Source organism: Tursiops truncatus, chromosome 19 (genome assembly GCF_011762595.2).
Source record: "Tursiops truncatus isolate mTurTru1 chromosome 19, mTurTru1.mat.Y, whole genome shotgun sequence".
Classification (NCBI taxonomy): Eukaryota; Metazoa; Chordata; class Mammalia; order Artiodactyla; family Delphinidae; genus Tursiops; species Tursiops truncatus.
In genome coordinates, this window is record NC_047052.1 from 35149055 (window position 1) to 35166309 (window position 17255).

At 43.8% G+C, this 17255-nt stretch overlaps 1 protein-coding gene across 3 annotated transcripts in view; it reads right to left on the reverse strand.

Moving 5' to 3' along the window:
* LONP2 (lon peptidase 2, peroxisomal) overlaps positions 1 to 4716 on the reverse strand; it is a 102281-nt gene extending 97565 nt beyond the window's left edge. For all 3 annotated transcript variants that reach the window (XM_073795648.1, XM_019932467.3, XM_004311607.4), the window contains exon 1: positions 4392 to 4716. In XM_073795648.1, coding sequence (XP_073651749.1) covers positions 4392 to 4624 — 233 coding nt within the window. In that variant the 5' untranslated portion in view covers positions 4625 to 4716. The remainder of the gene's footprint in view (positions 1 to 4391) is intronic.
* Positions 4717 to 17255: the final 12539 nt, after the last annotated feature.

Consider the following 17255-nt stretch of genomic DNA (forward strand, 5'->3'; position numbering starts at 1 on the left):
TGACTTAGATAATGTAAGTTTTTGAGAACCATCAAACTACAGTGGTGGGAAAATCTAAAAGCAGCACTACTGCAAAAAGCAGTTTTCCAAGATGAGGATAGCTGTGGTCTATTTGCCAACCACTTGCTTTTTTCTTTTCTTTCGTTTTTTCTTTACTTTAAAGCCCTCCATTTTTCTTGGAATCCTTAATCTTCCAAATCTTTTTTCCAAATAATGCTACTTCAGTTCTGCCCATATTACAAGAAAGAATATGGGCTCTTCCCACTCCTTCCCCCAACCTCCATTTGTGAAATCTACACTTAAAACTACCCATGTGGGCAATGGTAAAACCATTAACATACAGGGTTATCGCATTGCAGTTTACAGAAGGCTTTCATAGGTATTATTTCATAACACACCACCGTTCACCTCTGTGAGGAAGGTAGCACTTTATTAAAAATGAGCAATTCAGATTCAAAAAGGGTAAACAGGTTAGTTATGCATGGTTACAAGGATATTAAATAGCAATAGGGGAGCTGAATTAGGTTTTATGACAAATTATACTCTTTTCCCACCACAATGGACAATATGAATTTGTACTTATAAGAAGTATAAAAATAAACACTATTAACACAGCTTCTAAATAGCTGAGATACTGCAAGGCACAGCTACTATTTAATATCTAATGTTTACATCTTAACAACACTTAAGGAAGAAAAGTATTTCCACCAAAGCTCTGGAAGCAAAAGTTACACACTTCTGGGAAAGGACCACTGAAACATCTTTTTGGTTTTGACTTGGTATCACCCAACTTATCTTCCTGAATATCTGATGATTTTGAGCAAAATTTATCATCATTGTTAATAAAGATTTAGAAACAACGAAAGAGTCTATTAGGATAGTCCCAAATTCTACCAGAGATGAGGCTTCTGTGACTACAGGATTTTTGATTTTCACTCCTTTCTTGAAAGTTCATTTCTGAATTTAAGAAACGCAACTTGCAGACAGACCTTCCTTAAAAAGAGTAAATGCAGGGCTTCCCTGGTGGCGCAGTGGTTGAGAGTCCGCCTCCCGATGCAGGGGACATGGATTCGTGCCCCAGTCCGGGAAGATCCCACAAGCCGCGGAGCGGCTGGGCCCAGGAGCCATGGCCGCTGAGCCTGCACGTCCTCCACAACGGGAGAGTCCACAACAGTGAGAGGCCCACATACCACCAAAAAAAAAAGTAAATGCAGACTTAGGAACATCTAAGTAGAGCTATTCATTACATACTTGCTAATATAAAAGACTAAATTTTAAAATCTTAGTGTTACCAGGTTTCTTGAATGCTGAAGAGTGCTAATAGATACAAATAACAGTAACACATGGAGAGAGGCTTGGCAAATTATGAAACTGTGTATCTGCTCTATATAAATCATTCATTTTTTTGTCAGACAAATGCCAATGAAACTAATTTGGGGTCCTAGAGATGAAGTACACAGAAAATGAAGAGGGACTGAGCATTCAGCACTATGAGGAAATGAAGGCAGGTGCCCTGAAGAATGGAAGGCTGGGAGAAGACTGCAGGGCAATCTTGAAATGCATGAAAGGACAGTGCACAAGGAATGCTAATTATCTACTTGCACTAAGAAAACAATGGGTCACTGAGGAGCCACTAAAAAGACAGTCCAGTGAAGCAGGGTGGCCTGAGGTGGCATGGGAACCAAATTCTAGACTGTGGGGATATTATCCAAAGCTCTTCCTGTGTTAGGCGACATGCCTGCATACTGACGTGCAGATAGGGACTGTGCTGTTCAAAACGGTAAAGGAATTGGTTCAGGTAAGTCAACACCTGGCCCTGCCACTTTGTATGACAAGGAACCCAGGGGAACAAATTACTTCTGCTGCTCCCTGAAGACTGAGGCATTGTCACCTGGATGGTCTAAAGGAAACTAGGGACAGAAAGAGAGCCCTCACCGTCCCTCTGAGGTCCTACTACCACCTGGAAAAGCAGGTAACTGGGGAAGGACAGATTTGCGTATCGCAACAGAAATAACATTATAGACAACGCAGTACTTGTACTATTAAAGCTCTTTTAGGGACTTCCCTGGTGGTCCAGTGGTTAAGACTCCGCGCTTCCACTGCAAGGGGGTGTGGGCCAAAATAAAATAAAATGGTTACTTTAAAAAAAGCTCTTTTAACTTTTTAAAGTAAGAGCATTTAAAGGTGATATTAGAGAAAAAAGACATTGGAACCTAATACTAAGGAATGCAATGCAAACTTTCTACAGACTTTTCAAGTAGCAAATAATATTTCTAGGATAACGAGATGGTCTGCTGGGTCCTCATAATGCTGAAGTTCTATGAAGAATTTTCTATGTATGTTTTCTAACTTAAATTATTAAATTTTAACACTGCTATTCATTTAAAACAAAGGCAGCAATATGAACAGCAAGGACCAGATTACCCATCATCCGATATTAGTGATTACTTCCAAGCAGAAGAATTTAGTTGTTTTGGAGGAATTTACATAAAAGAAATTAAAAACCCTCCAAAATCTTGCCAGAATCATACCAACAAATAGTCACTCAAACCTGAAACATGACTAATCTACTTTCGAAATTCACAGTGTACCCACGGGTAATCAGCAGAACTAAAACAAAACAGCTTATCTTGAGCACTCTTGCCTCAACAGGCAACTAAGTACCTGGGCACAGAAAACAAAAAATTAGGGGAGAAATAAACAAAGGCTGAAGGAGTGGGGTCATATGTAGGGAAACCAAAATCCAACACAATTTGTCACAGTTTACTGAAACTTGAAAAGTACCCAATTTCACTCAAGCAAGAAGCAAAGTATATCAGATGGAAACCAAAATGTTTTCCATGCTTGAGAAAAGCGAGGCTTTTGCAATGTGGACCAACAATGGACTGCTATGGTTTTTTTGGTTTTGTTTTGTTCTGTAAGAGGAGGGGAGGAGAACCAAATCTCCTTTGAGAATTTTAACAAAGCTATGGACTCTCCTTTAAAAGGAGAGTATATAATCACAAGATTTTGGACAAAAATAAGACATTCCTAACTCTCCCCAAAACCATTGAGAGTCAGGCTACACCTTATTTTAAAAAAGGATAACTGTAGGTGAACGAGGGAGGGGCTCTAAGTTGAAAATACCTCAAGAAGAGTTAAGGAAAGGAGGCAGGGGCTTGGGAGGCTTGAAGATAATGGCATTTGTTGAGAGCATACTACGTACCAGTGCTGTCTGGTAGAAATATAACGTGAACCACATATGTAATTTTAGTAGCCACATTAGAAAATAAGACAAGTGAAATGCTAATATTTTACTTAATTCCAACATTTAATCTATATAAAATTTATCAACAACACATTTTTCATACTAAATTTTCAAAATCTAGTGTGTAGTGTACACTTATAGCACATTTAGGGTGACCAACCACCCTGGTTTGTCTGCAACTAAGGGTTTTCCTGGGATATAGGACTTTCAGGGCTGAAACCAGGACAGTCCCTGGCAAACCGGGACAACTGGTCACTCTAATACTACCATCTCAATTTGGACAAGCCACATGTCAAGTGCTCTGTAGCTAGTGGCTACAGTACTGGACAGTGAGTGCAACCATTTATCCAGCCTGGCGCAAAACAGACCACACATGTGATTTCACTTCATCTTCATAACACACGTAAAAGACGGATGCTGCTAGTTTCCAAATTACAGGTGAAGAGAGAAATAAGCACAGGTTCAATCTGTCACCCAAAGTCACACAACTAGGGCCACGGTGTAGGGGAATCCAGTGGTAAGCTTGGGGCCTAAGAAACGTTACGATATGAGAAGAGATGAGAAGATAGGAAAGTTCTGGAAAGGGAGACAAGGGACAATGTGAACAAGGAAGGCCCTTTAGGAAGGAAAACAGAAGCAGTGAGGGGAAGAGAGAAGGCAGGGGGCGGGGGAGGCAGGGAGTGTGTTAGACAGGCACCCTCAAATTAATAAGGAAATGGTGCAATTTAGGATGGGACGGGAAAAGAGAAAACGTGAAGCAGCAAAGTATCTCCGTTAAGAGGACAAAAGAGGTGGGAAGGAAGTTAAAGAAGGAAGACAGGAGTGGGGGAAGGCAAGAGAGAAAGGAAAAGAAAGAGGGGGGCCTGGAAGGTTAAGAGCACCGGCCTAGGAGTCTGAAGACCCGGGGGGCGGGAAAGGAAATTCACATCAGATGCTGAGCAGCTAATCGTGCAGCTTTCACGACTCTGTGAGTCATCTCATTTAACGGTCACGAGGCATTCCTCTGTCACCCCCGTCTGGCGCGTGAGTCGTCTGAAGAGACGGAACACCGCCGCGGGGCCCCCCGAGCCCCACGCCCCGAGGCCGGGCCGGGTCTCGGGAGGAGGCCGCGCCGCCGCCGCTGCCGCTGAGCCGCCCGGCCTACCTGTGCAGCGGCGGCAGGTCCTGCGCGTCGCTGGCCGGGTCGGGAGTGTTGGGGATGACGCCCAGGATGGTGCTCTGCAGCGACGTGCCCTTGAGCAGGCGGCTCCGCACCAGCTGCAGGTTGCGGGCCGAGTCCACGCTGGTGCGCATGGTGGAGCCCGGCAGCAGCACGCCCTCGTGCGTGAGCAGAAGCGGGAGGCGGCTAGGAATCTGGATGGGGCTCAGGGATGACATGGCGACGGCCCTCCGCGCCGGCAGAGTCCCCGGGAGCCCGACAGCCGGCTTCGCGCGGCCTACAAGGCAACTACCAACCCTCACACCCCTGCGCGCCGCCGCTTCCGGCTCCGCGCTCCCGCCGGCCCCCGGGCTCGGCCACCGCCCCGCGCCGTACACACGCGAAGAGATGCGCACTCCACCCGCCGGGGCGACCCCTGCCTCCCGGCCCCGCTACTCCGCTTTCTGCAGAGGCTCCCACAGAGCAGAGCTGTATGCCCAAGAATGATCCCATGTAAATTGTGTCCACTTGAAATGTTTGCACCTTTCTATTCGAATTGATTTTAGATGTACAAAAATATAGTAGGGAGCTTTCATGTACCTGTCACCCAGCTTCCCCTGTAATCATCTTACACAATCATCCTTCAACTATTAAAAACCAGGCAACTAACACTCCTGTTATCTAATCTTTAGACTTCCACAAATTTTGCGTTTTCTCACAAATGTCCTTTTTTCTGGTCCACGATCCCACTTTTCATTTAGTTGTGCTGTCTCCTCAATCTTTCTTTTCTTTTTTTCTTCAAAGCTTTGCAACTTTTAAAACGTATTGATCCCTTAGTTTGTAGAATGTCCCTCAATTTGGGTTTATCTGATGTTCTCTCAAGATCAACGTTATACATTTTTGTCAGGAAGACCACAGAAGTGATGTGCCTTAGTGATACATGATGGTGAAATGTCTTACCAATGATGATTTTGACAGTGATTCCTTGGTGAAGGTATAATAGTATCTGCTAGGTTTCTCCACTTTAAGGTACTATTTTTTTCATTATAAGTAGTAAGTATGTGTAGGGAGTTAAGTCTACATTTATTAATTGAAATCTGTAAGAAAAAGCTGCCCCATCTCGCTTCCCAATAATTGAATAATTTACTTTTTATGTTAGTATGGACTCGTGGGTATTCAGTTTTTTATGGGCTATCATGCAATAATATCATATATATCATTGCTTGAATTTTTTCAGATTTGGCCCTTGGGAACTCCTTCACATTGGAATTTGACTTGGGTTTGGCTGTAGTTTGCAGACGGAATTTTTTCCCCAAATATGAAGTCCAGCAATGCTGTCAGAATCCAGGAGGGAATTGAAAGTCTAGTCAAGACAACATGCATTTGTTGAGGGCCTGCTGAGTGCAAGGCCCCGGTCTGATTGTGGAGGGTAGAGAGCGGAACAGAAGGCAAGGTCCTACCCTCAAACACCTCTTGGCCAGAGGGACAGACCCATAGACAGCTGAGTCTGATACAGTGCAGCAGGTAAGGGAAAGGAGAAGGCAGGTGTCCTAGCTGCTGTGCTGGAGACAGAAATTCAGGAACTCGGAGTCTCTGGCCTAAAGCTCTTTCTCTGACGTTATCCCACCTTTTATTCATTCTCTAAACAACCATTTATTGAATGCCTACTATGTACTGGATATTACTTTAGGTGCTGGGGATACATCAGTGAACACAACAGACAAGGTTCCTGCTTTCATGGAGCTAACATTCTAGGGGGAGAAGCAGAAAATAAGCAAGGAAAATCCTTTTAGATGGCAATACGCCCTTTACATGGTCAGAGCAGACCTCACTGAAGAGCTGAGCCCCGTACTGCAGCCATGCAGAGGCCGTGGGGTGGGTGCCAAGGCGGGTGCTATTTCGGGCAGAAGCAGCAATGATTGCAAAGACTTTTGGCTGGAATGAATTTAGGATGTTTGAGGAGACTGCTCCTGGAATTTGCTGAGGTGGGGCCTGCTGAGGGAAGCAGGAGAGAAGAGGGAGGGGAGGCTATAGAGGACCTTATAAGGAGTGAAGAGTTGGGGTAAGGAGTCTGCTAAGGAGTTTGGGTCTTACTCTAAACCCTATGCAAGCCATAGGCAGTTTCAGGTTGTGGAATAATTTTTCAGGCTTATGTTTTCAAAAGGTCATATTGGCTGCTGTGTGGAGAATGGAATGCAAGGTTTTAAGGTCAGACACGGGGAGGCCAGTTAGGAGGTGGCTGAGATTGTCCAGGCAAGAGGTGATGAGGCTCAGACTAGAAGCAGTGGATTCAAGCCATGTTTGAATGTAGCTTCAACAGAGCATGCTGATGGATTGGACATGACGAGTGAAGGAGAAACAGTCATCAAGGATGTTCCCTAGACCAGGGCCCTAAGCGCTAGGGCCTAGAGAGCAGTTGGGCTGGTAGCAGGAGATCCTAGATCCAATCAGCAAGCTCTGGATCACCTCTCCTCACCCCCTGATAGACTCTAGGGGTAAAAAAAAATAAGATTAAAAAATGCATGGCCCAGCTCCCCAAGAGCTTACCTTTTCACCAAGACCTCCCCAAGGACAAGGGGGAAAGGCCCCATTTTTTGAAGAACTTCAAAAACCATCTTATAAACCTTGTGGTATATTTTTTGATCATGTTTAATGCTTTTAACATACACTCTCCCCAACAACAACAAGCAGTATGAGTGTCTAGTCACATAATAATAGCTGGATTTATTTTTAAATACAAATTCCTTCTGCACCGTAGAAGGTGTGGTATGGGACCGGGTCCACGTTTAAGTTGCTTGCTTTATGAACACCTTCTTTCTATCCCATCAGTCTATCTCTGTGATGGGGTGCCAGCCCACTTGGGAAAGCATCAAGAATCTAAGTGTGAGCTCTTAAGCAACTGTGTGGCTCTCCTGGTTCCTACTTTAACCAGCCCTACATCTACTTCCTTCATTGATCCACCAAATACTTATTCTGCATCTGCTACGTGCTAGGCAGTAATCTAGATTCACGGATGCATCAGCGAAATAGACAGACAAGGCCCCTGGTGTCAAAGGGCTTACATTCTAGTGAGGTAGGCAGAAAATAAGTAAGCCCCCAAAGAAATGACAATTTCAGAAAGTGATAAGTAAAGGAAATCTAATAGGAAAATCTGTAGAAGGTGCTAGAGACAGGAGGACAAGATGAGGGAGGGACGTCTGGGAAGGTGACCCTGCAGAAGTGGTGTTTGAGCTGAAACCTCCATGACAAGAAAGACCAGCCTCTGCAGGGATCTCGGAGGACAGTGTTCTCAGCAGAGGTTAGGACTCAGACAAAGACCAAGATGGGAAGGAGCTTCCCAGTTTCTGGAACAGAGAAGACCAGGCTCTGGGCTGTAGGGATTCAGCAGTCAACAAGACAGCCACGGCCAGCGAGGGGCTCCAGGAGCTCTGAGAACCAGCCCCTGGAAAGCTACCCAGCTACCCAGGGAAGGCAACGGATCCGTCTAATCATCTCAGCTTCTTCAGGCCTGGCTCTCCGGCCCTCTGCCCCTCGCCATGGGCACCTCCCCTACCCTCTGGTGCCCCTTCTGGCCTTGGACACTAGACCCTGCTGGGAAAGTGATAAGAACAATGAGGAAATAAATCAGCTCCTCCAAAAAAGTTACCTCTCTCCAAGGGCCCCCCTCCTGTACACAGGCTGTTTCCCCATATGCCAATGGCCCGTGTCTAAACTAATCATGACTTTGGCCCCCTGGGGATCAGGGAGCACAGGGCTGGAAGCATCTGTTTCCTCTCTGGTTTACTCCCAGTCCTGTCCTGGCCCCCGGCCTGACCACAGTGATGAGTTTGCCCCTAATTAGAATGAAGAAACATCAGCTCTATCTTCTTGAGAGGAAGGTGGGAGGCCAGGGAACTTTTCTAGGATGCCAAAGAAAACTCTGGAGGGAATTCCCCTGGCCATTCAAGGAAGCGGAAGTGGGCCTCATAGACATGGAAGGCAGCTCAAGCCAATATGTGGCTGAGTTCCAGTTATGTTGAGATGAGCAATTTGTGTTCTGCAAGCATATCCATTGCACACATTTGCATTCCCTTCATTTTCATTTGCTTTACTTTTCCCTGTTGCTAGTTTCCTGGATGACTTCTGTATTTCTACAAGGACTCACGTCTTTAAAACTCTCATTGTATCTCTTTGCAGGTGTGTATAAATAAACCAGTTGGCAAATCATACTATAACTGAAAGGTGAGAAAAAAATCTAATTTCTGTATTTGTTCTCTAAGAATCTGGTCTTCCTCATGAGCCCCTACTTGCTGGTTAATTAGCAGAACATAAATGTTTAGGCTTACTATTTTAAGATGCTAGTTCATAAGAACAAACTGTCAAATTTTCAGGAATTTTGAGAACCCAGTTGTTAAACACAAATATTAAAATTAAATTATATAGACTTACAATTAATAATATCAAAGACAAAGGTAATACTCAAAAATCTTTAAATTATATAGACTTACAATTAATATCAAAGACAAAGGTAATACTCAAAAATCTATCATTTCCTAATTATTTCACTACATTTTACTATTTATACTTTTGAGGTTATTTACATCTACCGTACTTGTATCCTGGAGATAACCGTACAGTGATTTCGTGATGCGCCTCTCTTCCCAACATGTTGGTAGCTTGAAATCATCCAGGATGGGAATATTTGCACCACAAAAATCAGCAAAGGCTACAAATCTGGGCTTGTTTTATTATTTTATTGATTGTCTAGACTTAAGAAATAAATTCAGGAACTGTTAATAATGCAGATTAACAAGTGTGTGGTGCTTGTAGTCATTACATTGTGAAGAGCACAAAAAATGAGAAAATATTCTTTCAGTATTTGAAAACTCTTCAGCAAAGAGACTCATTAACACAAACCAAAATGTCAAGTAACAATTATGTTGGAACTACACCAATTGGAACCACAGGTTAGTTACAGATACACACGTTTACCAGCACACTACTGAGACCGAGGACACAGCCCCTTGCCAGGGTGCATGACTAGCAATCTAGAATTTGCTGCGTCCCCTTCCTCCTCCCCATTCCTCTACTGAGAACCTTTGTGTAGTGAATAAACTGCACACCAGTACACCATGGTCCTACCCCCAGGGCCTCCTTCCATTGAATCATGCCAATTTCGCTTTAATGTGTCTGTGTCCTAGGCTGGTTCATAGCAGCCAGAAACTGGACTCTTCCCACAGTCTTAAACAAGAACTATGTGACAGCCTCTTTTCCCTGACATCCCTCCTTTTCTTTTTAATTTTCCATCACCCCTGAAAGGTCCACTGCTACCATCACAGTTGTACAGTTGCCCCTCAGTTCAGAGGGGGAATTGGTTCCAGGCCCGCTGTGTATACAGAGATCCAAGGATGCTCAAGTTCCTTATATAAAATGGTGTAGTATTTGCATATAATCTAAGAACATCCTTCCATATATTTAAGTCATCTCTAGATTACTTATAATACCTAATAAAATGTAAATACTATGTAAATAGCTGTAAATGTAATGCTATGTAAATAGTTTCCTGTGCCAGTTGAAGTTTACCTTTTGGAACATTCTGGTTTTTGGGGGTTGTTTTTTCCGAATGTTATCTATCGTCAGTTTGTTGAATCCCGATAGCGGAACATGTGGGTACAGAGAGCCAACTGTATACCTTATGGCCTGGTGCCATGGCTGGGGAGTCTATCTTTTTTTTTTTTGCGGTACGCAGGCCTCTCACTGTTGTGGCCTCTCCCATTTCGGAGCACAGGCTCCGGACGGACGTGCAGGCTCAGCGGCCATGGCTCACGGGCCCAGCCGCTCCGCGGCATGTGGGATCTTCCCAGACCGGGGCATGAACCCGTGTCCCCTGCATTGGGAGGCGGACTCTCAACCACTGCGCCACCAGGGAAGCCCAGGAGTCTATCTTGTAGGCTCTATAGGAGAATTCCGGAAACTGAGTTCACCAGATTTGGGTGTGATTTGCTAAAAGGAAGTGAGATGGGAAGGAATGGAATAAAGGAATTTAGAGAATCTTCTCCCAAGAGAATAGGCTAGTCTTTAGGTCTGTTTACTTGAAGCAGAATCCAATACTTGAGTGTCAAAAGCTGTATCTGAACACCAGGACTGACTACATAATTTGCAGGACCCAGTACAAAATGAAATTGTGGGACTCCTTGTTCAAATTATGAAGAATTTCATGATGGTGACGGGCAGAGCATTAAACCAAGCCTGGAGCCCTTCTGAGTACGGGGCCCTGTGAGACACCCATCATACCCCACGATGCCAGCCCTGTTGTACATTTTCTTTCTCTTTCTATTCCTTCAGAAATATTACTAATTACCACCCCGCTCCTGGGAGTGAATCAGATATTCACAAAGGCAAAATGAAAAGCAAATTAATATATTTTTTAGTTATTTAAAATTCCTAAATTGTGCCCAGATCCACTCCCTTGAGTCTGTAAAAACCAAGTCAGAGAATGGCAAAATCACATTTCTTTCATTTATTTATTCATCCATTCACCACTTATTTATTGAGCGCATGCTCTCCTCCTAGGAAATCCCTAGGCCCCAGAGATTTAATAGTGAGCAAAGTAGACATGTCTCTGCCCTCGTGAGGATCTCTGTTTAGTGCAGGAAATGAACTCTAAAAAATCAGTGATTCACCTAAATGGACAATTACAAACTGGGATAAAAGAAGAAGCATGGTTTTAGGAGCAGGCCTTGAATATATTAAAGATTGACCTGGCCCAAGGATGTGGGTTGGGAATGGGTGGTTTGAGGTTTCCCTAGGTGATCTTGGGCTGAGACCCAAGTAGATGTTTAAAGAGAGGGACCCAAGCCCATTCCGAGCCGAAGGAAGAGCAGGTGCTGTGACAACAGCCCCCAGCATACTCGCTGCTGCGTGATAGCCCCCCTCTCCTGGCTGCTTAGGGCTCTATCTAATCTGCTCCTACCCGTTGCCTTTTCAGATTCTCTGATTCTGGGAAACAAAGAATTGACAGGACACCTGAAAATGACCAGAAGGAAGATATACTGGGTCCCCAGGTCTTCTGGTGACCTTGTGAATCTCGGCTTGGATATAGATGATGACATGGTTTCAGGACTTAAGCTATGTAAGTAGATCTCCTTTGCATCAAAACACCAGGAAACTGAGTTGACAGGATATTCTCAATGGTCATAAACTAGGTCAAAGAATTTTGTCCTATATTTATTCAACTTTGATTTTTTTTTTTTAATGGAACTCAGGCTTCCACAATTAGATGAATCATAATCCTTGGTCATGATACACATTCATGGCTCATACATCTGTCTGCCACTATCCCTCTCTATCTCTCTGTCTGTCTCTCTATCACACACCTATTTATCTATGTATTTACCTATAATAATATAATAAGTACCAATAAACTCATCACCAACTCACCAGCTCCTACCCTAACAATCACATCCAGCTACTGGTCTTCCACCCATCCCATTTCCCAACTCTCCCTGCCTGAAGTAACCACTATTCTGAATCTCTTCCCATAGATCCCTTGCTGTGCAAGAGAGTGTTATTTATTCTATATGAAGTCCTAGAAATGATATATCTTTTTCATTTTAGTTGTTTCCCACTTTGTGAAAAGGGTAACATGTAATGTCTTCAGATTAACTTTTTTACTTCTTGATTACTTTTTAGTAGTTTACCCTCAGAGGGCGACTTGGTCTTGCATTCTGTGGATGACTAAAAATAGCGCCCTTTCTTCTTGTCTACAGTGTTTATCGACAGATAAAAGCCCAGGGAGGTGGAGTGACACCCCCTCAGAGTCACCCAGCCGATGTGGAGCAGAGCCAGAGCTGGGACCTGGTTGTTCTAACTCTCAGCCCATTGCTTATTCCCTGCCTGGTAACCTTTCTTTTATTTATTTTTATTGAGATATAATTGGCATAAAACATCATATTAGTTTCAGAGGTACAACGTAATGATTTGCTGTTTGTCTATATTATGAAAGGGTCACCACAGTATCCATCACCACACATAGTTCAAATATTTTTTTTCTTGTGAGGAATTTTAAGATCTACTCTCTTAGCAGCTTTCAAATGTGCAATGCTGTGTTATTAACTATAGTCACCATGCTGTGCATCACATCCCCATGACTTATAACTGGATGTTTGTACTTTTGACCACCTTCACCCATTTTGCCTATCCTCCCCGCCCCACCCCCCAGCTCTGGCAGCCAGCAATCAGGCTTTTTGTTTCGCTGTTGGTTGGGTAGATGTTTTTTTATTCTACATATAAGTGAGATCATACAGTATTTGTCTTTCTCTATCTGACTCTGGCAGCCGTTCTCTAGAAGGCTGGATGTGGAAAGATCCACCCTCCTTGGGTGGCTGGTCCCTCACTCCCTCAGGACAGTATTTGTGAAGTCTGAAACTGATGGCCTTTTGTTTTATCTTTCCCAAGAAAACTTTCTCTCTTGAAGACAGCCCCTGGAGCCAGCAGGTGAGGGAGCCTGAGGCACCAGAGATGGGGAAGTACGATGCTGCCTGGAGAACCATGATTCCTTTCCGTCCGAAGCCAAAGTGAGTCCTGAAGGGGGGCTGAGGGTTGGTACCCTCCAGGGCAGTGGTCCTCAGAGCCTCACACCTGGACCCCTCCCAAAGGCTACATAATCATGTCCCAACACCGTCCTGTCACCCACCACAGCCAGACACCTCCTGAGAAGCCTGAGGCACATCAGGGAAGCACAGCCAGCACCTTCATTCATTCATTCAGTCAACAAGGATTCATTGAGCACCTACACATGCCAGGCACTGTGCCAGATGGTGGGGTGATAACAGTGAGCGAGACAGACAGGATCCTTGCCCGTCACCAACCTCATGTTGGGAAGAATGACAGTAAGCTTGTAGGCTCGAAGATAAACATGTGATTACAGCTGCTTGAGGAAGGTGCTGTGAAGAAATATGGGGCGTGAGGGACAAGGGAACAGTGACAATGTGATGGGTTCCAAGTGATACTGAAGCTGAGACCTGGAGGATGAACAAGAATTTACTAGGCAAGAGTGAGGGAAGGATGACCTGGGCAGAGGGAACAGCACGTGCAAAGGCCCAGCCTTGCGGTGGAAGGAACACAGTGATGTATGTGTCCAGGAACTGAGAAGGAGGTCAGTGTCTCTAGAGAGTCCTGTGTGATAGTGGGTGTGGCACGAGATGGAGCTGCAGGCAGAGGGCAGGCACTGGGAGACCATGTGTACCCCACAGGCCACATTAAGTACATTTGTCTTCATTCTGAGAGAAATGGGCAGCCATTGAAAGGGCCGTTTAAGGGTAACATGCCCTATGATGTTACCCTTAAACTTGAGTTTAAGAAATTCATGGAGCCTTCTCTAACAAACCATAGTTTAAAGTAACCATCACCAAATGACTTTCTGATTTATACACCCATGGTTTCAGGACCCCCCACAGATTCACGCACACGTTCATTTATGCATCATATATCGACAGGACCATGATACTTCTAGTCTGATTCCTCAGCGTTTCATCACCAGGAGCCTGTTTCATATTTACAGATCCCTCTTCCCTCCCACATTTTAGCTGTCAAACAAACTGCACTGGTATTCCTATTTTTTAAATCTGAGCTTCTATCAATACTACCTAGGTTGTTACCCACCGAATGCATCTTATCTCCACCAGCACGAAGAACCTGGGCAGCCTTATCTTGGAGTGACAGTGTTTCTGCTGGGCCTTTGGAATATCGGCGCCAGCTCATCAGTTCTGGCCCTATTCTTGTGATCACAGATGGCCCCATACATCTGCTGCAATGTCTCATCTTCCCATCAGTCCTTCTCTCTCCAGCATCTCTGGCAAAGGCATGGCCAGCATTGCCCAGAATGTACAACCATGGCTACTGACGGGCTGGGAGGATGTAAAAGGCCAGAACATGGAGAAAAGAGGCCATAGCCAAAAACAAAGAACATCCCACGAGTTTCGCATTTTTGGTTTCATGTCTTTCTCCCCAAATGTTTTTTAAAATATTGAATTTTCTTCATATTAAATTATTTAGCATTAAAGGCAATTTTGAAAAAAGAAGTAGAAATTGGCACTTCGCTGGTGGTCCAGCGGTTAAGACTCCACACTTCCAATGCAGGGGGTTTGGGTTGGATCCCTGCTCAGGGAACTAGATCCCACATGCCACAAGGTGCAGCCAAAAAAAAAAAAAAAAGTAGAAATTGCGCACGATCTCAACACCCTAATCCAATCATTATTTCTGTATTTGTGAATCATTCCCAGAGATTATGACCTTATCATTCTTATTTACTTTTCTTCATTTTTATTGTTTTTGTGGAAGTTATATATAAGTAAAACAGAAAATTTAAAACAATGAGAATCTCTTTTCCTGTTTCTTTGCCAATTCTAATCCCTACTTCAAACACTATTAATGATTTGATTTAAATTGTCATACAATTTGACATATATTGTATGTAAAATAGATATATATATATTGTTTTGTCTGCCTTCCCCTATTTTTTCCTTTTTTATATAAGTAAAAACATACTAAATAAATTTCTTCATCTGCAAGTGGCTTTTTTTTCTTGCTTAATATTCTTAGAGCTCTTTCCGTGTTCTACATGTAGATCATCTCTATTTTTAGGCCCTTCTGCATTGTTTTCTACGCTACGGTACAAGATGTACCATACTGGTTTTCTTTCTTTTTAAATCATTCCTCTATCGATGGGTGTTTTGTTGTTTCTAGTTTTTAACTATCACAAATAATAGTCATGAAAAAAAATCCTTTTTTGTATATCCAAATGACCACACTGTGGTTTTTACATAGTTACCACTCATCCCTTCCAAATCTTGCCCTTGACTTAATTGTCTACCTCTGGCGCCTACATCCTAGTGTGACCAGACCATTGCCTGTGACTTCTCTGCTAGGTTTCCTGCGCCCAAGCCCCTGGATGATGCTGGCCTGTTCTCTTACCTAACGCTGTCATGGCTCAGCCCAGTCATGATCCAAGGTTTACGGAAACGCTTAGATGAGAACACCAGCTGTCAGTACATGATGACAGTACATGGCCTCAGCTCAAAATGCCCAAAGGTAAAGTCATGTTGGCCAAGCCAGTGGGGTTGGTTAAAGACATGTCTTGGTGGATGGTGACCAGAGTTGCTTAAACGTGTGTGTTTAGGGGTGGTCCATCCCCAGACAGCCAAAATATATCAGTTCTTCCTTTGTAGCATGAGGCCGCACTCTAGTCTGGAGGTTCTTAATCTGGAGTTAAGAAATAATTTACATATTTTATATGTATGGGCTAGAGCTCTTTTTTTGGAACAAGAATTCACATCTTTTATCAGGTTTGCCTGGGGGCCCAGGACTCTGAGAAGTTAGAAATTACTGCTTCTTGTCCCTTTTGCCTTTTTTTTGTGGATCAAGCATTTAATTGTGTCACTGATGATTAAATTTTGGTGAGTGGCCTAGGTTCTTAATCCTTGAGCCACCACTAACTAGTTGTGGGATTAAATTTCCTGTACCACCCACCTTACAAGGTGATAGGAAGATCATATGGGGGAAAATGAGTGATTTGAAATGTCCTGTACTCCTGTTACTACCTCTAGCTGCTTATGAGATACCCCAGGTGTAGATGGCATTTTCCAAATGTGTTCCAGGAAATGGTGGTCCCCTCAGAGCCTCCCTGAAAAGAGCATTCAGTGGTCAGGGAGCTTGTGAACTGTTGCATGCTGTCTCCAGGTCTCAGAGATTTATAAAGAAAATCAGTGTAGTGAAGACACTGAGAATACAGAAACTGGTTAAACTTTGACCCATTGCTTCTCAGACTTACTTGGGGAAAAAAAAAAGAAAAGTTTCCAGGGAGCACCTTTTGGATAATGTCAGATACTGGTCGGAATCTCACCTTTTACCAGCTATGATGTCAGATGAGTTACTTACCCTCTCAGGGTCCTGTGTTTTTATATATAAAATAGTAAATTATAAAAAATTAAACTCATGGTCCTTCATAGGATTGTTGTAAGAATCAAGAGGTAATAGATTCAGTGTAAAGCACGTAGGAAAATGCCAGATGCATAACAGGCAATCAGTTAAATGTTAGCTTGCTTGTTCTTCCCTAACCATTGTGAGGACAAGATCTCCTGATTTTTTTTTTTTTTTTTTTTTTGCGGTACGCGGGCCTGTCACTGTTGTGGCCTCTCCCGTTGCAGAGCACAGGCTCCCGACGCGCAGGTTCAGTGGCCATGGCTCACAGGCCCAGCCGCTCCGTGGCATGTGAGATCTTCCCAGACCGGGGCACGAACCCGTGTCCCCTGCATTGGCAGGCGGACTCTCAACCACTGCGCCACCAGGGAAGCCCAAGATCTCCTGATCTACTTTCCTTCACTTCCTGTTCACTGATGCTGCCTTTTGAATTCTATAACTCACAAGGCCTGACTGCCAACACTTTTGCAATCACTCCATTTTTTGGATGTTTCTTTGGAAAGGTAATTATCCATGCATTCACACCTTTAGAGGGGTTTCTTTCTATATGCTCTCCATTTAACAGGTGGTGTTCTGGGGTGTGTCTTCCCTAATCCTTCAAAAGGGCTTTGGATTCTATAAGGACATGCTGACAAACTGTCACCATCATCACTGCCACCGCTCTCGGCAGCATCACCATTAGCACCACCATCACCTTCATCCTTAGGACCCTCATGATTCTTCACATTTTTATTGTTCTACAATTACAGAGCATTTCCCCATCCATTGTCTTCTTTGACCATCACAATAGGGTTATGAAATAAGCAGGGCAGATATTATTTTCCCCAACTTACAAGTGAAGAACCAGGATGAAGAGAAATGAAATGATGTTCCCTGAATCACATAGCTAATGAATGGAGGAGGTGAAATTTG